The sequence below is a fragment of the Thermobia domestica genome, chromosome 1, assembly GCF_964235325.1.
Source record: "Thermobia domestica chromosome 1, izTheDome1.hap1.1, whole genome shotgun sequence".
NCBI classification, from domain to species: Eukaryota; Metazoa; Arthropoda; class Insecta; order Zygentoma; family Lepismatidae; genus Thermobia; species Thermobia domestica.
Genome location: NC_137454.1, coordinates 166,208,534 through 166,233,104, shown reverse-complemented (window position 1 = coordinate 166,233,104; position 24,571 = coordinate 166,208,534). Strand labels below are relative to the sequence as shown.

The 24,571-nt window shown below is 35.4% G+C and overlaps 1 protein-coding gene across 3 annotated transcripts in view; it reads right to left on the bottom strand.

Annotated features, from left to right (window-relative positions):
• LOC145690747 (aldo-keto reductase 1B-like) overlaps positions 1-24,571 on the bottom strand; it is a 60,335-nt gene that overhangs the window by 1,619 nt on the left and 34,145 nt on the right. For all 3 annotated transcript variants that reach the window (XR_014132270.1, XM_081765951.1, XM_081765962.1), the window contains exon 6: positions 21,365-21,513. Coding sequence is in view for 2 of the 3 variants with exons in the window: in XM_081765951.1 (XP_081622077.1) it covers positions 21,365-21,513 (149 nt within the window). In the remaining variant the exon portion in view is untranslated. The remainder of the gene's footprint in view (positions 1-21,364; positions 21,514-24,571) is intronic.

The window sequence follows — 24,571 nt, the reverse complement described above, 5'->3', positions numbered from 1 at the left end:
CCATCTAAGGCATAGAATGGTGCCTGGGTCATCCTAGCCACGTGAGGCTTAGCGTTGTCCTGTAACAAGAGGACCCCTTTGCGATTCAGATGTGCTGGCTCCATAGTTTTGAGTTCTTCTTGAATACAAACCAACTGCTGACAGTCCACAGTTACATTGATTCTCTGACAAGTTGGTAGCAGTTTCCGATGCACGATGCCACTAGTAGTACGCCAAACACACACGAGGACCTTCTTCTGGTGCAGTGCTGATTTCAGCTGTTTTGGAACCGGTTCATGGGATGCTAACCTGTGATGACGGCGTCGTGAAGCTTCGTACAGGACCCACTTCTCATCATATGTCAATACCCTGTCTCGAAATGACTCCTTCCTCAGACAAGATACCAAAGAAACACGCATTGCCTTCTGGCCCGGATCCAATCATGTGGTACCCATCGACCCAACTTGTAGTGCTTCCCAAGTTGATGGAGGTGCTGCCGAATGGTTTCTTCACTCGCACTGAATTGTAGTCTCAGTTCCTCACATGTCTGGCCACTGTTCGCCCTAATTGCTGCATGAAGGTCTCCATTTTGTACATGTGTTGGTCTTTCGGCACGTGGTTCGTCTTCCAGTGTTTCGTCACCGTCTTTAAACTTGTTAAACCGCCGGTGCACTGTCCGCGTAGTCACGACACCCTCACCAAATGCCTGTCAAAGTGACAGAACTTTCTTGGTTACCTTTATAATATTAAAATTTCAAGAATTTCGCCGAATAACTTTCAAATAGGTTGCTGAAAGTCGAATAAATATGACACTTACTACATGCTGGCTTTTAGCGTCCACGTACAAATATATGTTTGAGGTTTATTTTGTTAGACATGTGCCTATAAAAATCACTCGCATGTTATGACATGGGGAACGAATCTTCAAATTTTTGCTATCATGGCTTCTAAATGTTAAACAACTTTCTATTCGAAAGTTTGTGTACCTATCGACTATACCTATAGTTCCGGAAAGTCGGAAATATAATAATAGGAAAGTTTTCCATATTATTTTGGTTAATTTATTTTTATGCTTTGATTATGGAATCAAGCGATCACACGAGAGATAGCCTATATTATTAGTAACTTTTTGTACTTGATATTAATCACAATGAAAACTGTGATACATGGGAAATGCACAAAGAGTAGTCTACCCTTATAATTACAAATGGAAGGGGTCGATTGGTACAGAGCAGTGGGGGCACATTGATCCGTACCAATCTACCCCACATGCATGTGTACTAATGTGCCCCAACCGAACTTCAGGATCATTAATTCCTATAACTGAAAAATTACTCCACGCAGGGCATAAATGAACATAAATGAAATTATTTGTAAAGAATTACACTTTCATGCAACATACAAGCACGTTTTCACAAATTCAGTGCTTATTACAAATATAAGCTTACAAAGACATAAGTGAAAACTTACTTTTGCTCTAAGAAATCAAGTTTTTTTTTTCTGCTCAGAGAAAAGAACGCTGCGTCCGTCCATCAACTTTGCCTCACGATATTCGTTTTACACCAATGTTGCCAACACCAAACTGTTGTCCATTTACCTCTTCACAGTGGAAAAATATCTATCTCGTACATATGTGCCCCGTGTACCAATGTCCCCCCTCTCCCCTAATTCTTAATGTAAATGTTTAGTACGCACCAATATTTATCGGATGGGACAAAAACTGCATATTATTATGCAGCGCTGACAATTGCAAAACGCATTCAGAAAAAACACATTTTTAAAAATAAAATAGCGCATTCTGGTAACAATGTTCCATCAAAAATACTACCAAAGGTGTAAGTCATTCTAGCACATGTTGAGCAAGGTGATTTATCAATAAAATAACAAATTGATTTTTTTGTTTTAAAAAACGATAAAAATAATAACTCGCTTATATCTGGCAACCCGTACTGGTATTAAGAAAAAATACGTAATTTTTATTGGCGTTGGAATTTTGCTTTGGACAAGAGCGCTGATTTCTCTGTAAATTTGGTGGGCCCATTCAGATGCAGACGGAATATATATGAGGATTTTAAGACAAGTTGCATTCAAATTATGCCAAATATTGTACATTCACAAATACAATGAGGGGGCCTGGGTCCCCCAGGATCAGCGCCCTTGGCTTTGCGTCAGGTGCAAATATAGTGACGCAAACAATTTTAATGTAGTAATGCAATTTTATGGATTATAGTTATTTCACGAGATTTGAAATGTTTTATATACCGATAGTAGTAGTATGTCTTTTTATTATAAAGATTCTAGTTTTAAAAAATGTATTTAGAACAAAATTTATATTGAAAAATAGAATTATTATTGACCTTAAAAAAGTGTAAAAGAATAATGAAGGATAACAAAATAATTAAAGCGACCTGCCTGGATGTTTGTCATTCTCAATGTGATCATCCCTAATAGAATTGGGTGTAGGCCTACTTAGAAAATTTTCAGCTCAAACCAGCCATATTCAATGCGGTAATCCCTTATAAAATAAGGTGTATATACAAGACAATTTTCCAACATAAGCCAGGAATGTTTTACTCGAATGTGACAAAACTTAATTTATATTTTCTTCATAGCATTGGGAAAAAATCCCTACAGCTTAAAGATAAAATCTGCTAAAAATAGAAGTTTCAATTCTCCCCTTCGACCTCCCCCCCCCATACTTTCTAAAATATATTCCAGGATAATTTTCGATAAAAGAAATGTTAGACTTTTGTGTAATATAACCATACATTTTCTTTGAGACTTCACAGTCATTCACTCTGCATAGAACTGAAAAAAGTGAAGAATAAAGCAGTGGTATTACCCCCCGAATTTATTCAGAGTTCCATGATAACTTATACAACACTCATTCGATTTTAAAACAATACTATATATTTATTTTCTTTGTCTCTTTTCCGTAATTCGCTGTTGTTGGAATTAAAATCAGTCAAGAATAATTATGAATTTAGTCTCCTAATATGATATGGATTAGTCCATCCGACTAAAATTTTTACCCAAGATGCATTGGTATTGCATAAAAATATTAAATTTTTATGAAATATGGCATACTTTCCCAGGCTTCGCAATCATTTTCATTATTTGAATTTAAAATGAATTGAGAACGACAGAATGAACCTTTACCCCTTCAGGTTAAAAAATGTATTCTATATAATAACTTTCATAAATATTGTTTGATTTTTGTAAATATTATTGGATAGGGTGCATGTGTTTATTTAGGTTTTCACTTAATTCGCACTCTCGCAGGCGAAATTAATCAAATATCGGGAAATAATTTAGTCCCTCCCCTATAGATTTAAGTAAATTATATGATAGCTTTCAGAAAAATTAATACATTTTTGTCGATTATGTCTAATTTTCGTGAGAACTTTCAATCTTCTCAATTACTTCCAGTTCAAATGAACGAGCGTGTTTTCGGTTTAAACACGAGTGTTTTGTCAAACATTAAATGATTTACTTCTACGGCTTGGGGTTGAAATTAGAGAGAATCATTCACTTTTCCACACAGAGAAGAATCCGTTCTCCGGACAGCGATATATTGTACAAATATACGGTATCCTCGTGCTTACTTTAGAAATCAGTACGGAGCATACGTTATCCGTATGCTACATAGGCACTGCCCTTAGATGTTACATCATGCCGTTGCAGGATGTCTGATCTAACAGTTTTCCGTATATCACATGCATATACTTATGTTACCTTCGTCAGCTATATGTTATATATGTCCATTTGTATGTGAGATCCTGCCCGCCTACATTGTTTCATACAGAAAGTATATATAGATGGAAAACTTATACATAAAGTATTATAAAACACGCGTTTTCAGTTATACGTCTGCTGTACGTTAAGTCCAAAAACTATATGAATTACGCATGTAACCTATCTTTTTAAGTACGCCAACTACATTTTTTTTCTCAGTGCACAATGCACGCAGGAATCACTAGTTATAGGAGAATAAGTACGTACTGCACATTACCAAAAGCAAGAAATATTGCAGCTTGCAGCTTTGTACTTTTCTTTTACATTTATTTTTATTTTTTATATTTAATTTGGAACAACAATTGCACAAATCAACCAGTATATTACACGTAGTTATAATTTATTTTATTTTCTGAATTACGACGAATAGATGTTTATTTTTTATTTTTTTTTTTTTAAATCAGCATATGTTTTAATAATGTTACTTCAGTTAAAGTTTACATTTTGGTATCAAAAATTTACAGTAAATACTTTATATTACTGATATGTGATGGAACTATCTAAATGCAGAAAAGTAGGAAACATGAAAAGACACCGTATTACGCGTATGAAATAAAAGAATCGTCAGTATTATGGTTTTCTGTAATCAGAGGTGAACTCTAAGGGAAAAAGTACACTACTTTCTTTTAATATAGAGCTACATATTTTTCAGAAATGAAGAATTACTAAACTTTTTACTCTACGAAACTCTTTTCATGCGACGCCTGTTACAAATAAAGTTTAGGGTACAACAACGATGTAGGAACAACGGGCAGTTCAGCAACTTACAATTTTCATTACTAGCCGTAATACAATAGACTTCGGTTGGTCTGGCATCCGACAGTCAGGAACGTTCCATGATCCGGCACCGGCATGATGGATTTTTTTTATACATATATCTAATTTATTGTAGGTTCACAAGAGTACAGCAATTTGCATGAGTCGGTTATATTTAAAATTTAGAATTAAAATGAAGTTAGGTTGTATTTGAGTTGGAGTCATTATGTTATTGTTCCTGTTAAACAATATTTGCTCTCATGTCCGTATACAATTTACGTTTAACGATCGCGGAAATCATTACCCGTAATGCAGCATTTTCGAAAACCCGGCATTGACCAAGTCCAGAATGTGCAGGATCATCACAAGTCTACTGTATAGCATGTTCAAGTCATTTTAAATGTATCACTATCAGTGTGCGAATTGAAAAATTTTCCCAGGGGAGGATGAATTTCACCCATATGCGCACCGTCCTCCCACACACACACACACACATATTATATATATATATATATATATATATATATATATATATATATATATATATATATATATATATATATATAGACTATATATATATATATACAGTGGCGTATTTACGATTTTGTTTCGGGAGGGGCTTTGCTAACTTTCGGGGGGGCTTTGCCTGGAAATGTGAAAATTCTGCAAGATATTTCATTTACTTTACTATACTAAGTAAGATTTCGTGGGGGGCTTAAGCCCGGAAGCCACCCCCCTAAATACGCCACTGTATATATATATATATATATATATATATATATATATATATATATATGTGTGTGTGTGTGTGTGTGTGTGTGTGTGTGTATTTACTAGCAAGTACAAAACAGTTGAGATGTGAGATGTGTCATAAATTTTCAATATTTAGGTTAGCTACGCAAAGTAAGAATTGTTCCATTTTTCTATCTTCATGTCCATTTAAAAATACTCCAGAGGGGGAAAAATTATCCCTGCCAGGGATAAAATTTTTCTTCTCCAGGGGGGGGATAGATTTTTGTCAGGGGGGAAATCCCTGGCATCCCCCCGCCAATTCGCACCCTGATCACTATAGAGTGAATTTTCGGGCATATGGTATATCATGTTTACCAAAGCTTATACCCATAATCCAAAAGTGCCGAAAAGGGGAATCATAACTTTTTATTGACCACAGTGACAAATTCCGTTATCCGGACAGCGGTGAATTGTACAAATATACGGAATCATTATGTTTAATACAGAAATCAGTACGTAGCATATGTTATCCACATGCTACATATACATTGCCCTCTTTCCCGCTTGGATGTTACACCATACCGTTGCAGGATGTCTGACATCTAATAGTCTTCCGTATATTACGTACACTTATGTCCAAAATTGTTGTCGCATGTCTTTAGAAATTACATAAATAGAAGTAACTCTCTTTCTTGTGATAGAAAATGTCACATTTCTTCTTGGAAATAAGCAGAAAAACAAAACACATATTTCCAAAAAATATTTCAGTAAAAAATTAAGAAATAAGCAAGTTATAATTAAAAAAAGAAATCTCCGAAACTTTCATCGAAAAATTCTAAGTTCCATTTTCGTAAACGTGGCAAACGCGCAGCGAAATTTACAAAGAGGGAGGGAATTTTATGCTTTGTTAGAAATACAACGTAAATCTGTCATAAGGTTAGTTACTATACATGTGGCACAGCTCTAACAATCATTGCTATTAAGCATTTTACATGTAAACAAAGGACTAAATAGAAATAAGCTTCAAAATGTGCGAAGCGATCAGGCATTTTGTGTTAGTGGTTTCGTTACATGTATCTGCCAAGGTGCAGCCCTTACCGTGCCTTCGTAGAGTAGTCGGTTAAAGCTTCTTCTTTACATACTTTATTTTTCCACGATCATCACTTCGAATCCCATACCCTATAGTAACTTTCTTTCTTTCTTTTTTTTTTTTTTTAAAGAAAAGCTTGATTCTGTGAATTCCTTAAGGAACAATGTTTTGCTCTAATAATGCTCGTTAGTATTATTCTCTTCATTTTAGTTTATTTGAATATTTCCAAATAATTTAAAATTATGTCTTTAAAAACATTAAAACTGTCAAGAATTTTATAAAAAGTGGAAGCTTCATTTATAATCATTTTCATAACCGAAATGAGAAACTTACAAATAGTGGAATTTTAATTAACATATGACTAAAATTTCATAAAACAGTAATTAAATAAAACATTTACTCCGCATAGTTTCTGCAAGTAATATGCAGGTAATAGACAGAAATAATGAACGTAAACTATTAGATGTCGATTAAAAATTAGTAGGGATAGTTCTAAAGCCAAGTAGAAAATTCTCTCTGTTTCATGAAAATAATGAACATTTTACAAAAATAATGGTATTTTTGCTATATCGAAAATTTGTTTAGTAAATAAATAAATAAATAAAATACAATTATATAATTCAACCACTCTTACTCGATAGCTTGAAGAGAAACTGTGTCGGCCGCGATCCTTCGGTTTTCTTCGTAGCACACGAAGGGACACCAAGTTGATCCGAACCAAGGGAAAGGGTGTAGAAAGAAATAGTGGCACGCTACAGAACGGCATGATATGTGTGATTGATCACGACAGTGACACGGACGGATCATGGCAGGGGAATGACATAAGCATGATACACTTTGTGTGAATTGATCTTTAACTGAAAACTGGCACACTCAGTGCACGAGGGAGTCAAGTTCACTTTTGATATTTTAGACATGTTTTATCTTTAAGATCTCTACTAGAATCTCCTTTCAGAGCGCATAAGGTTCAAAGATTCATGTTCAGAAATTGTTAAAAATGCAAAGTATGTCTGTAATAATGTTAGTTACTATACATATGGAATAGCTCTAATAATGATATTAAGAATTTTACACGTAAACAAAGGAATAAATAGAAATAAGCTACAGAATATGCGAAAAGATCATGCATTTTGTGTTAGTGGCTTTCTTATATGCGTCTGCAAAGTAGTCCGCTCTTAGCTTACCTTTGTAGAATAGTTATTTAGCGCTTGCTCTTTATACTTTATTTTTCCATAACCATCAGTACAAATCACATACCCTACAGTCTTTTTTTTCTTTCTTTTTTTTTTTAAGAAACACTTGTTCTCTCTATGCGTTATAGTGTTTTCCAACAAGTAGTAGGGTGATTTGTTAAAGCATGATTTAGTGCCCCTCATTTTTTTCGATGATCATTAGTTCCAGCTTCGTACCTACAGTATTTTTAAAATTTTGTTCGCGAGATTTCGTTATACAGCTCTCTTCTATTAATAAAAGGCGTTTGATATTATTATTCTTATGTTAGTAATTTAAATATGGGCAAACAATTAAAATTTTTGCCTTTAAACGTGTTAAAATTATCAAGAGTTTTACAAAAAGTCGCAGCTTCGTTGCCATAACGCAAAAATGAAACTTTAATAAAACTTAATCAACATATCATTAATTTTAATAAAACAATACTTTCGTTTTTTTATCACGAAGGGGCTAAACCATGGCTATACAAAGGATGGCCAAGAATTTCGCATGTGGGTCATACTCCTTTATTGGGACAAGTATCATCTTACTTTTCAAAAGGAGTTTATAAACAAAATTTAATCTGCCTATTTTAAGAGTTTCGGAAGATACTATATTTTTATCACAAATTTGGAGACGATTTCTCCCTTAGGATACCGATTCTAATGAAAGCAATATGATAAAAAAGAAAACTGATTCGACTATCTTCGAAGCCATTATCCGTGATGAAAGTGATGAGTACAAACTATTTCTCCCGGGGGAGAATTTCAATACACAGGGTAAAAGTAGCACTGCAAAAGTACTGGTTTCTTCGGAAGTTTGGACGAGGGTGGTAAGAATTTTATTGGTCCCAGGAGAAAATGTGGCCCTGTGCTACCCCCTGAAATCATCAGTACGTGATAATGAGGCAATCAACATCAACTTAATTTTTACAAATTGCCATTTCTCCTTTTAGAAGCCAAGCTATCCTAAACGCTGGAATAAGTCTTCACTTACTTCATTGACGAATTTATATCAGTAGATTCAAGTCCCTAATGACGGACTTGCAGGATACACTATTTTATCATGTATTGTGAATCTCCTTTCGCTTTAGGATATATATTTTGGCGACAGTGAGGTGGAGAAATCACGACTCTAGCCAAATGATTTGGCGTGGGAGACCTGGGTTCGATTCCCGGAGGGAGCTCATGTGGTTCGGATTCCACATTAATCAGTAGATCGCGTCTCATATAGCCTCGCTGTTGAAAGGGACTTTAAACTCAAAATCAACTCAACTCTAGCCAAGTGATTCTGATTTTCAAAAATTCGTTTTACATAGTTCAGCGTTTACCTGTGATCAGGAGACAGAAAACTTCGATTCATATTTATATGTTGAGAAAGTATTATATAAATTACCTTTATACATTTTCCTGTAGATGCTGAATATTCGAAAACTCGATTACACCGAATCATTTATTTTAGTGAGGAGTTTATATATCAAACTTCATCTATATAACATGAGGGACTTTGGAGATACTTTATTTATAAATTAAATTTTAAAATTCCATTTTCCCCCTAGGATGCAAATTTTAACAAAACATTGACAAGACGACAGTGCTAATTATGTTCAGAAAACCATTTAAATAAACTAAAAAATGAAGCAACCACTTCTTTTCGTATAATTTCTTTATATGTGTTATCGAGATGTATTTACTAAACTAGCAATCGTGGAGCAATCAATTAGTGTGCTCTCCCTAAATGTTCACGTTTGGTGATGATCAGCAGTTCAAATCCGGCATACTAGTTTTTTTTTTTTATTTATTATTATGTTCACATTTTGTTAGTGATATTTTGTTAAACAACTTTCTTTTAATCCAGCGTGGGAGGCCCGCGTTCGATTCCCTTTGGGAGCTCATGTGGTTCGGATTTCACGTTAATCAGTAGGTCCACGTCTTATATGGTCTCGCTGCTGAACGGAACGTTAAACTCAACGCAACAATCTCTTTTAATCCAAAAAATATTTCTCAATATTACTAATTTAATGCTATTCAATTTGAATATATGTATAAAGTATAATTCAAACTTCTATATTTATAAAGTATTACAATTATCAAGATTTCAATAAAAAGAAGGAACTTGATTGTCACAACCTGAAAATGAAACTTTAATAAAAGTTTAGTCAACATACCCGCAACTTTAATAAAACATTACTTTCCTATTTATTATGCAGCATGTAGTGCTAACTATATTTGTTGTATAATTTTGCAATACAAATTAATTTAAATATTCTAGAAAAAGTAACTACATTTGTTAATTCCTTTTGTACACAATGCTGTGATAAATCGTTACATTACTACATAAAGAAGTATGAAAGTATCAAAATTATTTTATCGAAAATTTCTTCTAATTCAATGCAGAATATTTTAAAATCATCATTCAATGTTTTGTTGCATAAAAATGACCATAATAGGATTGCTTTTTTTGTTTACTCTACATATGCACTGCAAGTTATATGTAAATGTAGTTGAAATAATTAATATAATATAAAAAATATATATCAATTGGCGATTTAAAAAAGTGTTGGTCAATATGAAGATCTACAAGTATCATTTTATGCGAAGTTGTCTAATATATATGTGAAATTAAAATTAAATATTTTTAAAGATAGCACTCCAAGTTAATTTCTTTGATTGTAAATATAATATTAAAAAAAGAAAGCGCTTACTACTCTTTGATGAGAGTGAAAAGGTGACGTAAATAAGTTTTCGGTTTGATGGCTGATCTTGAGTTTGTCGTCTCTTTGAGCACTGAGGCTATATGAGACGTAGATCTACAGCTTAATGTGGGTTCCGAAACACATGCGCTCTCACCGGGAATCCGAACTGGATCTTTTGCATCGAAAAGGCGTACGTGAACCTTATAATCACGAAGGAACAGTTTTCACTTCAAGGAGAAATCCCAATCGGAGGTGACTTGAAAGAGTTTATTTCGAAAGAAAGATTAAATATTTGCATGAACTTCAGAATGGTTAACATTTTCAGGTCTGAAAAACCTATTTAGTTGCGTTCGAACTTTTGGAAATGTCATTTTGAAGGTAGATAGAGTCTTGAGTGTGTGTGTTTCATAATGTATTTTACAGTGACCTTATTGTTTCTCATAGTCATTCTCTGAAATGAAGTTTTTAAAGTGGCAATTTTAGTCGAAATCTTTTATTTTAAGGTATATGTATGAAATTAAGTTAGAAATCCCCCTTCAGTAGTGTTTGAAGGATTGATCTTAAACGCTTCATACTTAACACGTTATCTTTCACCCAGTGCTTCTTCCGGACAAGCTCTGACAGTTCCGCCCCTCCATAATACTGACAAGGAGAAGGCACTTTGGTAAGTGAACTTCGGAGCCATTTTTTTTGGGAGGTGGTAGTGAATATTTAAAGAGTTAATATTACAAACTGGGAGAGCGCAATGGCCAAACATAACAGAGAAAAACCGCCTTAAAGTTTTCTACTCGCCGCATATATCGTGCGACGTACGAGTTTATCACTTGGCGGTGTGGCAGAGTGAGTAAAATCTGTAACTCGTGTATAAAGTGCCCCGAGTTCGATTCTTGTTCGAGTCACAGATCTTTTTTTTTCTTCGACCAATAAAGTAGGCATTTGTAACTATAAGTAAAATATTAATTCATCGTAAGTTTATAATGAATAAAACAATATAAATTTTCAAATCACTTGTAAAATCTTTCAATGTTCCATGTTAACTGGCAAACCAAATTTAATCTATTCCGTAAATATGCTGATATCACGAGTTATATTATGGTTACGACCAGTGGCGTATTTGCGATTTTATTTCGGGGGGAGGAGGGGGGCTTTGCCAACTTTAGTCCTGGAAATGTGAAAATTCTTCAAGATATTTAATTTACTTTAATATAGTAAATAACATTTCAGGGGGCTTAAGCCCGGAAGCGCCCCCTTAAATACGCCACTGGTTACGACAATGGTTGTGTAATAAATGTTCTTGACGCTTCGTGTCTACATCTGTTGACAATGTACGAATTACAAAGGAGTTGAGGGGAAAATTCTCTTTGCTAATACTGGATGTTGCTATAACCAAAGGAGATTTCCTCCTCATTCCCCTTGTAATTCGCATACTGTCTACAGATGTAAACACGAAGCATCAAGAACATTTTTTACGCAACGACTGCGGTAACAATAATATTTACGGAATAGATTAAATTTTGTTTCTACCGTAGTTAAAATGGAACATTGAAAGATTTTACAAGTGATTTGAAAATTTCTATTGTTGTATTCATTATAAACATATAATGAAGTAATATTTTACTTATAGTTACAAATGGCTACTTTATTGGTTGAAGCAAAAAAAAAAAAAAAAATGTATGACTCGAACAGGAATTGAATTCGGAACCCTTTACGCATGAGTCAAAGAATTTTTCACTTTGCCACGCCGACACTTGGTAAATGTGTGTGTCGTACAATATATGCAGCGAGAATAGAAAACTTTAAGACGGTTTATCTCCGTTATTTTTGGACATTGCGCTCTCCCAGTTTGCAATATTAATTCTTTAAATGTGCACTAACAACTCGCAAAAAGTGGCCCCGAAGTTCACTTACCAAAGTGTGCCTTCTCCTTGTTAGTTTGCCCCCCCACCGGAACATAAATTCTGAAAAAAACAGTGCTTTCACCAAATACTGATTTTTGTTTCTAATCTTGTAGACATATCTGCTGAGGTGGTAGTCATAATTTACGTTTTAGCGAAATATTTCTGAATAGAATTTCGTTCAGGCAAAGGATGACTTCAAATCTATACTTCGTACACATTATGGATTACAGGGGATACCTAGTACTTTGCCGTACTATGTAAGGTATGCCGAACAATTGTTCGTAAGGAGAGTGCACAAGAAAGTAAAAAAGCAGTGTCATCTTTAGATTTTTATTCAAAACTTTCAATTGAAAAATAATTCGTTGAGCATTGAGACAATTTTAAACACATTCAAAATACTTTGATGGATTCCTAATTGTAATTCTTAATTCAGAAATCTGAGGACGTCTATATTCTAAGTAACGAAAATACCAGAGTTTCTTGTCTAACGAGTTAATTGGCTTCCTAGCGTAATTCTTTATTTCTTTTCTGTACACGAAAATACATAGATTAATACCTATGATATTAATCAAAGAAACTTCTTTCTGACGTAAGAAGCAATTATTATAACCACACTTATTTCTAATTTAATATGATGTGTAACTCTTGTTATAGATGTTATATCAGCTTGAGAGTTTATACTGTAAATGTTATAGGAAGAGAGTCCTTAGCTATCTGATGATTAGGCTGCTCTAGAGTGTATTAACTGCTAAGGGGTGTGGGATTAAGCATTGTTCTATTGTTAAATTATTATTTATTACTTAACACTATTTTGAAGAGGGAACATAATTAAATTAACTCTCGCAGAAAATAATAAATATTTTACAAAAACAATTGTTTCAAAAACTTTATCACATGAATGGTAACTAATGAATGTAGGTGTGCAGTTAGCACTGGCGCTTCAAAATCAGGGATCTCCGTGTTTCAATTAAATATATGCCTTCTTGGCTAGAGATTCTCCATCCCATTACGCGGAGCCAGGAATACATATTTTTAATATATAGACCATGGCTGAATTAATAAATATTCTGTTCATTTTTTGTTAATGTTTCAGTGCACCTGGATCTTTTGGGCTATCAACTTTATCTAAAATCTTTTAAATAAATAAAACACATAACGCAATCACCATAATTTGATCCCACATTGAATACAAAAGTAAAGTCAAAACATACTCTTACAAAACATTATACAGCTCAATGAAGACAGTAAATATAAATTATTTATTCTAAATGAACGTTTAAAATAAATGTGAATACCATATTGTATGTATGCTGATAATCAAATAATTTCCCTAATTTCAGAGATTCAGTTATTCAGATAAGATTGAATACTAGCATGTGCAATCCCTCTAGTTAGTGGTTTTATACAGGGTGTTTCAAAACAACACCGACAAAATATTTGGGATGTGATTAATGACAACAAGGTAGTACAAAAAGTATAGACCAGTCTGGGTGCACAAATGCTCCCTTTCGGAGTTATAGTATGCCAAAAATATGAAAAATGAACTTCAAAGGTCCATAGGTCCAAACCTATGGCACCTACCGTGGTCGGGTCAAGACTCACTTAGGAACTATATGTGCTCTCTCCAAATATCCAACTTTCACAATCCTGCGGTACTTCCGCAACAATTTTTATAGAGGTAGTTGGTGAGTACTTCAAATTAAATGCCTTTAGCCAAACTCCCTCTATAGAAATTGTTGCGTGAGTACCTTAAGATTCTGAAACACGCATTTTTGGATAACGCACATATTAGTTTCTAAGTGAAGTCTTGACGCGACTACGGTAGGTCCCATAGTTTTGGACCTATGGACCTTTATTTTTTTTTTTTTTTTTTTTGGGTCATGTTTAAGGCAGCCTATAACTCCGAAAGGAAACATTTCTGAATCCAGGTTGGTCCATATTTTTTGTCTTGTCTTGGTTCAGGAATCACCTCCCAAACGTTATCGGTGTTGTTTTGAAACATTCTGTATATTTGATACCAAATAATAGGTATGGTTCAGAAGTATAAAAAAGATAATAATCAAAATTCAGTAAGGTTTATCAAATTTGCTTTGGAAACACGCGAAAATCTAGTTAAGAATTTCAAAAGTACTTTAAGAAATTTATCCCAATTTAGAGATACGAATCCACTTTATTTTAATGGCGTAGAGAACTCGGATTCGATTCCCGGTGGGAGCTCACGTGGTTCGGATTCCACGTGAGTTACGTGTGCGTGGGTTTTCTCGGGGCTCTCCCACTTTCTTCATTCCACCATTTCATTCATTACTCATCATCACCGTCTCCTTTAGCCTAACCGGCGTAACCGTGGGACGTAAAACTCAAAGATTTCATTTTTTTTCACGTGAGTTAGTAGGTCCACGTCTAATATAGCCTCGCTGCTGAACGGGACGTTAAACTCAAAGTCAACTCAACCCAACTTCATTTCAAGTTTGGTTATGAATACGAATTTGCTTTAAATCACTTGCAAAGAAAATACAAGTTTCGTCTATTGCATTTTCTTTTTTATCAGTCAATAATGAAGTCATATGTTTTCAATGCAAGAGACGTCTTCTTAATAATGCCAAACAATTGTAGTAATTAGGTATCTCTCTTGTATATAATTTTTAATTACGAAGGAATGTTACGTATGAAATTTTGGCGGCTTGGCAGCAATTGTGCAAGGAATTGGTAGACGTAAGCGCTAGTGAGAGGCTAGAGCAGAGATAGCATTTCGGCTTTACGTACTGAGGGTTGCGAGATCGAAACCCACTCAAAGAAAAATTTATTTTTTAAAATATATTTCGATGATTGCATCACAATTGTTTCTGCATGCTTAATCACATATTCACATAACATTTTATGGATGAAATGTAGCCCTTAAAAGGGCTGTTTGAAACTAAACACGTTCTTAATATGATGTCCAGTGACCACCTGCTTCAACAACCGCTAACATTCGACGAGGCATTCTTTCTATCATTCCACGGACATAGCCCGTGCCATTGGTAGCAAGATCTTCCCAAGCATTAACGACCGAATCCCAGAGCTCATTGGAAGTTCTAGGAACTTCATTAGCCTATTTCTCCCTTAAACACCTCTTTACCTCTGCCCAGACATTTTCTATTGGGTTAAGATCGGCTCCGCGTGGATTGATTACCTCTACATCATTTTGCTCTGCCAGCCACTCTTGGACAACTCGTGACATATGGACAGGTGACCGATCGTGTTGAAAGTGGATTGCTCCCTCAGGATAACGTTCGCGAACAGATGGCAGCATAATATTCTCCAAGATGAACTTATACTGCGCACCTGTAAGACGCCCATCAATCCTGTGAAGATATCCAAATCCATCTGCAGAGATCCAGCCCCAGACAGCCACTGATATGCGTCCGCTGGAACGCTTGTGCCATATGTATCGAGGATCGAACCTGGAACCTCTCTCACGAAAGACACAGACCGGTCCATCATTTGCAGAAGAAAATATACATTCATCGCTGAAAATGGCACTTGTCCAGTTCCGATGCATATTTTCCTTTGCAAATTGACATCGTCGTCTGATGTGTTCCGCAGAAAGAAATTCCTTAATGGCTGCACGCCGAGCGAAGAGATTAGCCTCCCTGAGTCGCCTAATAGCTGTTTGACGTGATCCAGGAAAGTCAGCGGTTTGTCGCAGTTGACGCGAATTTGAATGGGAAGTTTCCTTGGCTTGTTCAACCAGACGACGGTCTTGCTCGTTTGTAGTAACTCGCCGTCTCCCATTACTACGACGACGAATTGTTTCCCCGGTAACATGATATCTGTGTGCCCACCGCTGACCTGTTCTAGGGTGAATGCCTACATGTTCCGCGGCTTGCTTAGCGCTGTAACCTTCGTCAAGAAGCGTTATGAAACGAATTCTTGCTTCCTCCATGACGCCTACCACTCAAATGTAAGCGAATGTCTATCTAAAAGAAATCCCATGTATTACGTGGCATTTACTAGACACGAACTCCCTTTTATCGAATTTTGATTGGTTGTCAATATCAGATATTTGGTAGTGTGAATTGAGTCCTTACTTAATAGCCCTACAGTATCACACGAAACACAGCCAGAGGCGTTTTCTTTCAGCTTTACCTTTGAATGTGCATAATGTAACTTGTATTCTCTAGGCGTTTCAATAACCAAACACACTTAACTTCAGAACTAGTAACAGTATATATATATATCCCTCAGTTTCATTCAATGACATCTAGAATACTTCTTACAGCACCGATGTTATATAAGACGTAGACTTACAGACTAGCGTTTAATTTGAACAAATGCACATTCACCGATAATCGAATCAGGCCCGTATCCAGGGGGTCTAGGGGGCCGCCCCCCTAAATTTTAGCAGCCCACTAAAAGTTTCACGGTAGGCTTGCAAATGAACTATAATATGGTGATGAACTATAATATGGTTGGATCGGGCCTCCCCTAACTTCAGCCGGACCCCCTTTACATTTTTGGGCTGGCTACCGGCCTGAATCGAATCCAAAGAGCCCCCATTCCGTTCACAAGGATACTCCTTAGCCGTAAGTGAACGCAACATTTCTTTAAATTATATATACCTGAACCACTTTAAATCACATATACACCCTATTTGATTCATTTTTAATTTTCTTCGTAACAATAAATCCTATTTAATGTATGTATACAACTTACCGGTAAAATAAGTACAACTGAAATAGGAAATAGCAATGGCCAATTCCAGAATTTTTACTTCCCGGAATCCGGAAAGTAAAATCGGAAACATTCTAGATTTCGGAAAATTCCGATTTTGGAAAAAAATCGGAATTTGGAAAAATTCCGGATTTCAGTAAAATTTCGATGTCGGAAAAGTTTCGTATTTTTTCCGAAGTCCGGAATATTTCTAAATTCCGGAATTGTTCAGACATCGAAATTTTTCCGAAATCCGGAAAGTAAACTTACCTATTCCGGAAAATAAATTTTCTGGATTCCGGATCGCGAAAAATTTTGGCCATCGCTAGGAAATAGTAGGCTGTAATCTATTTATCAAGGGTGCATTTCGTGCTTGCGTTTTAACCTGCATCTGATTGCTTCAAAGAAAAACGTAAAATTTCTACATTTATTTCTTTAATAGCAAAGATGTCCGTTCATTGTACGGGAAAAGTAGTTTTATTTGAAAAATATTTTGAAGGTTGTTTGGACCTTCTTCCTCCTCTCAGAATGCATATTTGAATTGAAGTGAACCGATGAAAACTAAGCTCGACTCAAGTGCTTACTATGTGCACAAATTCATTTCAAATGATTGAGTCGTTTTTCGTGGTGAAACAGATAATATCGATGCAATTTTATACTGTTTATTGAGAAAACATAGGAATAATTGCGCTTCCTCCTAAAAGCGAAATTTTCGGAAACTTTGGCTTTTGTGTCCATCGAGTTTTAACAAGGAGTTAAAACTCGATGGACTATATATATATATATCGTCGCTCGACTATATATATATATAGCATAATTTTTAAACCGACTATCCCCCTAGAGCATATTAATGAAATTGACATGACAAAAGCAATGTCGAGTTAACTGTTCATAACTTCAATTTAAACACTTAAGAAATTTTCCTATCATGATGAGACTGTATTGTATTCGAATGCGAAAAAAGTCATGGTAGAAATTGCTCCTTCCCTACGTGAAAACGGAATAGTTCAAAATAATAGAACGAGTGCCTATATATTTTAAATTAGGAATATATACGGTGACTTTCATATTCTTAACTTAAAGATCTCGTAAGATACTTTATTTTTATGTATACTTTGGATCATGTTGCCCTCCTTAGTATATGTGTCCGTCCTTATTAAAATAAAATAAATAAATAAATGAATAAAACATTGAGGTGGAAGACAGTGCTAACTATGCGTAGCTATTATCATGTTACCTTCATTAAAATATGTTTGCTAAAAGATTAGAGATATTCAAAATGTATGCCAAAAATATATCTTGGAAATCACTCAAGTTCAACAGATGAAACTCAGTATATAAGTTCCTTATTAAATCTAAGCTAGTATGAGTCCCAGCGCTTTCGAACACTTCGATTTATGGGTATGAGGATATCAATTTCCATATTATTCTACTTTCCCATAGTCTGTTCATAAAATAACCAAAATGTGAAAATGGTTACATCGTTTAAAATGAATTTGTGACTTGCGTCTACCTGAGTTTTTATCATCTCACTTTAATTCATAGAGGCATCCTAAAAGGGAGAGAGTCCCCAAATATACCTTTCAAATAGGTTCCATACATCTGATCTTCCCGTGACAAGAACCGGCATTTCAACTAGTATATTGCGTAAGTGAAATCAACCTTGACTATATCGTCGAAACGTAAAAATAAAAGAATTTTAGGAATGATCCAAATAATGAATCAAAGGATTGCAATCTTGGCCAAGAATTAATTTCTGAATCAAGGGCAAAAAATTTTTGAATGGTCCCTAAATCAAGTGTTCGTATTTTCGACGGAATAAGCACATCACACTGAGTTATGTGATAGTTTGGGTTTGGCTACACTAAGGAGCATTATTAGAACAAAACATTGTTCCTTAAGGAATTCACAGAATCAAGCTTTTCTTTAAAAAAAAAAAAGTTACTATAGGGTATGGGATTCGAAGTGATGATCGTGGAAAAATAAAGTATGTAAAGAAGAAGCTTTAACCGACTACTCTACGAAGGCACGGTAAGGGCTGCACCTTGGCAGATACATGTAACGAAACCACTAACACAAAATGCCTGATCGCTTCGCACATTTTGAAGCTATTTAGTCCTTTGTTTACATGTAAAATGCTTAATAGCAATGATTGTTAGAGCTGTGCCACATGTATAGTAACTAACCTTATGACAGATTTACGTTGTATTTCTAACAAAGCATAAAATTCCCTCCCTCTTTGTAAATTTCGCTGCGCGTTTGCCACGTTTACGAAAATGGAACTTAGAATTTTTCGATGAAAGTTTCGGAGATTTCTTTTTTTAATTATAACTTGCTTATTTCTTAATTTTTTACTGAAATATTTTTTGGAAATATGTGTTTTGTTTTTCTGCTTATTTCCAAGAAGAAATGTGACATTTTCTATCACAAGAAAGAGAGTTATTTCTATTTATGTAATTTCTAAAGACATGCGACAACAATTTTGGACACAAGTGTACGTATACGTATGTTACATATGTCAGTGATATCTTACATACGTCCATCTATATGTGTATATTCAGTTCTTTCGTTCGTACGGAAGAAACGTTTATTCGGAACACTTATACAGCAAATACGAATAAAACGTACTTTATCAGTTATACGTTTGCTGTATGTTAAGTCCATAAACTACAAGATTAACATATGTAACCTACGTTTTTACGTACACCATACATTTTTTTCTCAGTGCATGTGTGTCAGTGAAATTTTAGCGGGGGGGGGTGACAAATTAGTTTTATGCCAGTTATCAACTAAATAAGATCAATACTTTTAACCAATCCTTTACCAGGGAGTGGAAGTAATGATTTCAGGGGTGACCGAGGGCAGTCCTCCCCAGCTTCGAAATTTTTCTCCGGAGCATATCTCCGATCGTACTCAACTTTGATTACTAGCAGGAGTAAAAGTGAATCTGAAAAGGTAAGGAGACGAGTGATGTCACACCGTGCCCCGTGTCGATCTGTACCCATTGTAATTTTTAGGAAGTAAAGGGACGCAATATATATTTTGGAAGTGGGGGAGCGGCGTCCTAACGCGTTCCCCCTTACTTTTACCCTCTGATTAATATTATTTTCACAGCACTACGAGGGTATTTCCTAAAGTTTCCTGACACTAAAATATCGCTCCACTGGTAATAAGGCGATTGTACTGTAGTATATAGTGCCATCTATGGAATAAATAGTGCATCAGTTTCAAGCGTCTAGCTGCGTCAGTTCTTAGGATGTAGTCACTTGAATCAGTCGCTGTGTGTTGAACTCACATGCTGCATAACAAGGTTCCAGTCCACAAGCTGCTATTGCCAAGGCTGAAATGCTAAATCTAGATAGTAACCTGGATACTGAATCTCGTCGAAACCACCCCATTAGTCCGTGACTACAGCCTTGGTAACAACAGCCGTGTGGGCTGGAGCATTGTCATGCAGTATGCTAGCTCAACACACAGTGGCTGATTGTAATGACTACCTCCTAAAAACTGACGCAGCTAGACAGTTGAAACTCATAAATTATTTCTTCCATAGATGGCGTTATATACTATGATCAGTTTATTACCAGTGGTGCGATTTTTCAATGTCAGGCCGGAAAGTTTTGGAAATATCCTTGTACTTTTAACTTCCCCCCTTGTAATCTCCCTCCACCGGGGAAAATCTTCTTAGATCATCACAGGGGGGGGTGTATTGGAGATTAGAACCTTTAAGAAAATTTAAATATAAATATTACTCTTGTGTGATTACGTGTAAAGAGGATTTAGAGGTACATGTCATGGAAATGGAGAGGTGGTAACTTCTGCCTAATTAACATACAAAACCTGAACAGGAACTCTGATTCTCGTATTACGAAACGGAAAGAATTGATCGTATATGATGCAAATGATTTTCATAGGTAGCTCACTAAGAAAAAATGTTATAGTATTAACTAAAAATTCATATCACACCTACACTTACAATTTCCTTTATTGAATGTTCCTTATTAAAATTTAATACTTCAGTACACTGAAATATACTCTTCAATAAATGGGACTTATTTCGATTTGTAAACTTCAACAAACATATAAAGTTAGGTTGAGCAAGATTAAATTAATAATTTTCGGAACTACACAGTAAAGAATGATGAGATTTAAAAAAAAAAAAACAAAAAAACAAGAACGGAACAACATATGGCAGGGCTTCTACTCACGTAAATTTTGTCAGAAAATCACACGCTCACAACATTATTTTTGTGAAGGTTTATAGCAAATATAATACGTTGTTCATTATTTGGTATAACTGTCAAATATGTCGCAGAAAACTTTGCTGGTATCAAATAGTAACGACTAATACAAATTCTCAGTCAGTTACTAGATATTTCTGGTAGTCTAGGAAGCCGATAGTCTTGGTGTTGAAATAACACACTACGACAAATTGAGTTGTATTAGCACCTCGTTTATTGCTATGTACAGTCTGAATCGAACTAGAAAACATAGATATAAGCTAAGTAAATGACTTACCATGACAGATGACAAAATCTTCCGTTGCAGTCGAATGAATCGATATACGCAATATCTTCTTCAGTCAGATTAAAATCGAATACATCGATATTTTGTTCAATTCGTTCTTTTGTTACTGACTTCGGTATTGTAATGACTTCACGCTGAACCTTTGGGAAAAGAAAACAGATAAGAAAGTATTAACTTTCGGCAACTTTATATTGCAATGAGTTCTATATTATATACTGGCAGACAGACTTGCATCACTCTCCTGTGGGGAGAGGAGCAAATGACAAACCCACCAGTGAAGTTGCGAATATACACACCTTGATCTAGATACTACTTTATGTAAAACAATTTATTGACGCACATTGCATAACTATTAACTACAGTAAACACATTAGGTACTGTACTGTTGAGTAAGCAAATCCAATGCGTTTCGACATGTCTTTCAATGGAGCAAATCCCTTTCGAAAATCCAAGAGGAGAGCAATTGTCCCCTCTTGCCTCCCACTGCGAAAGCCCATGTAAGCATAGTATAAAAAGAATCTTTCGACTTCAAAATATTAAAAAGTAAATATAGGACCATAGAGTAAATTTTAAAATAGGGTCTAAATGTTTGAATATAGTCATACTTAAACAATTTTCACAAATGTTCAATACTCATCTTTAGATGCACGGCATAAACGTACTCGATAGTCAGAATCATTCCATATTTGAATGGGATAGAAATAATGTATCAGATTCAATTACCTAGGTGCGTCAGTTGGTTGGAGGCAGTAATTTGAATCAATCATTGCATGTTGAGCTACCATACTGTATGACAGTCTTCCAATTCACACGGTTGTTATTGCCAGTCTGGGGTGCTAAATGTGAGCTGCAAAGTGGCAGCTCCATCTTCTCGAAGCTACAGTCTTTGAGAATCTAGACAGTTGAAATCGATACTTTATTTCTTCCATAGGTAACACTATATACTATGAAGGCTTATTACCAGTGGAGTTAGCGCAGTTACTGCTTTAGTTATGCGGTTTCATAACTCATTCTTGGAAGGAGGTCACATAAACGGGGTCTTTCACAAACCTCCACAAGAAAAGTCACAGACATTGAGTTCGAGCGACCTCGATAGCCAGTACTATAAACCAAGATTTCGGTCCTTTCGACCGTTGACATAAGTCGTTGTTAAGAAGTGAATGAACACCCCAGTGAGAGTGCAATGATGCTTCGTCTTATTGGTAAGTAAAAGCATCGCGAGCTGTTTGTAATTGCGGAAAAGGCAATTCTGTAACATTTCCAGATATTAGATTCCTGTAACACTGATTTACGAAAAGAAATAAAAGTACGGACCGTAAACCTTAGGGAACAGCGCACGACAGTTAGTTTTGGGGAAGTCTCCTTCACGCTTGACTAATGCATGTGGTTGATCTGATTCTCAGTCTCACACTGCAGAGATTCACATTTCCATTAAGATGAAATGTGAGCTCGTCGTTGAATACTAAGAGTGAAAGAAACTTCTCATTGTTTATAATAATGCCAAGAATGGTTTCAAAACTACACACGTCGTTTTCACCTATCATCTTCGCGGTGGGCTTGTACCAATTGAGTACTGCGTGGTTTCAACAATAGATACGTAAAATACGCTTCACAGTTATATGAAGAATACTTAACACTCGACTGGCACGACGAGATCTTTCAATTTAATATTCCACGATTATACCCTTTAGGGCTAAGAGAGACAGATGATTAAAGCAAGTGAATAATGATTTGAATTATCTGTGAAATGAGAATGCGGGAGGAAACGGAACTACCCAAAGAAAACTCACGAACACGATGTCGACCACCACAAATTTACTTGACCTAGGATCGACCCAGGGATTCCACGCGCCAGGGGTAAGACGAGTTGACTCTTTTGAGTTACGTACGAAACCGCTTGATGCTTTGATTACCTTCATCAGAAAGATAGGTGCTCCCTGGGCATCCTTCACATAAATAACTGGTTTCTGTAAACTGTTCATGTCAACACCAAATTATCTGAGCAATAGAAGGTGAAGTACATAGACATTGTCGGTGAAAATCGGTTTGCACAGTTGTAACGTAGCCAATCTTCTTTAACAGAGAATGCAGAGTGGTTTCTGTTGCTAAATTATCAGCTTGACACACCAGGGGGCACCTACCTATAGCTCGTCCAGCGTTTAGTCTGTACTGTGGCTGCTTATGGGCTTTTACTTCTGCGTACTTACCCCCTTAAAGAGAACAGATTTCACTACTGTAGTTTATCTTTTAAAATGTTAAATATTTACCGACGATACAAAAATAATTTTCATAACTTCTCTTTTCCTTATAAAGTATGTAATTACCTTTTAATAGCTAGTTTTTGTTTTTCAAACTTGAAGGGGGAAGACACGATAAGCGTAATGGCTGCTAGAACGTTGCCGATTCATTTGTACGTGACTAAAACTGTCTGCTCAAAGATAGCGTTTCCAACTGCCGAAAAATTTCACCGTAGTGTCAACCTACATTCGTGAGCTCATTAGTATTGTCACCTCCACTGATTTCACGTAGCTAAAAAGAAATAAAAGTACAGCCAGAAAGAATTGAATGGAATCTTTCTGATTTTTGAAAAAAAAAAGTAAAATTTCTTTCCATCTCCTTTTCTTTCTTTCTTTTTTTTTCTATCTCAACCAAAGAGAAATATTTTAATCAAAAAGGAAAGAGAGCAGAAAAGGAGTTGCAGCTTAACATGAGATTCGAACAACTTGTGTCCGCACCTGGAATCGAACCCGTGACCCTTTGCTTACAAGGCGACGAGCGTAACCCTCATCCGCGGCTGGACACTGAATAAAAAGGCAGTAATAATTTCAGGGATGATCTGTAGGATGATTTTTCAAGTACGAAATTACCATCTCAGGTAATTCAGTTTTATTAGGTCATTATTATTATTATTATTATTATTTAACAAAGCTACAGCCATAATCCATATTTTTCCAAAACTATTAACTTGCTTTGTATTAAAAATAAACGCTAAGCATAAAACTTCTTAGGCCTAGCACTGATCCATGAATTTTTTCTCGGTACATCTGAGTTCGATTATTTAGATATATTCCTCGTCGGGAAGGAAATTTTTAGCGAGAATTACTGTAGGGCACATTTCATATTTCTTCTTTCATCTTTCTTGTATTGAAATTTCTTTGGGAGTTCGAAACTGACCGACTTTTGTTGGGTTTTATAATA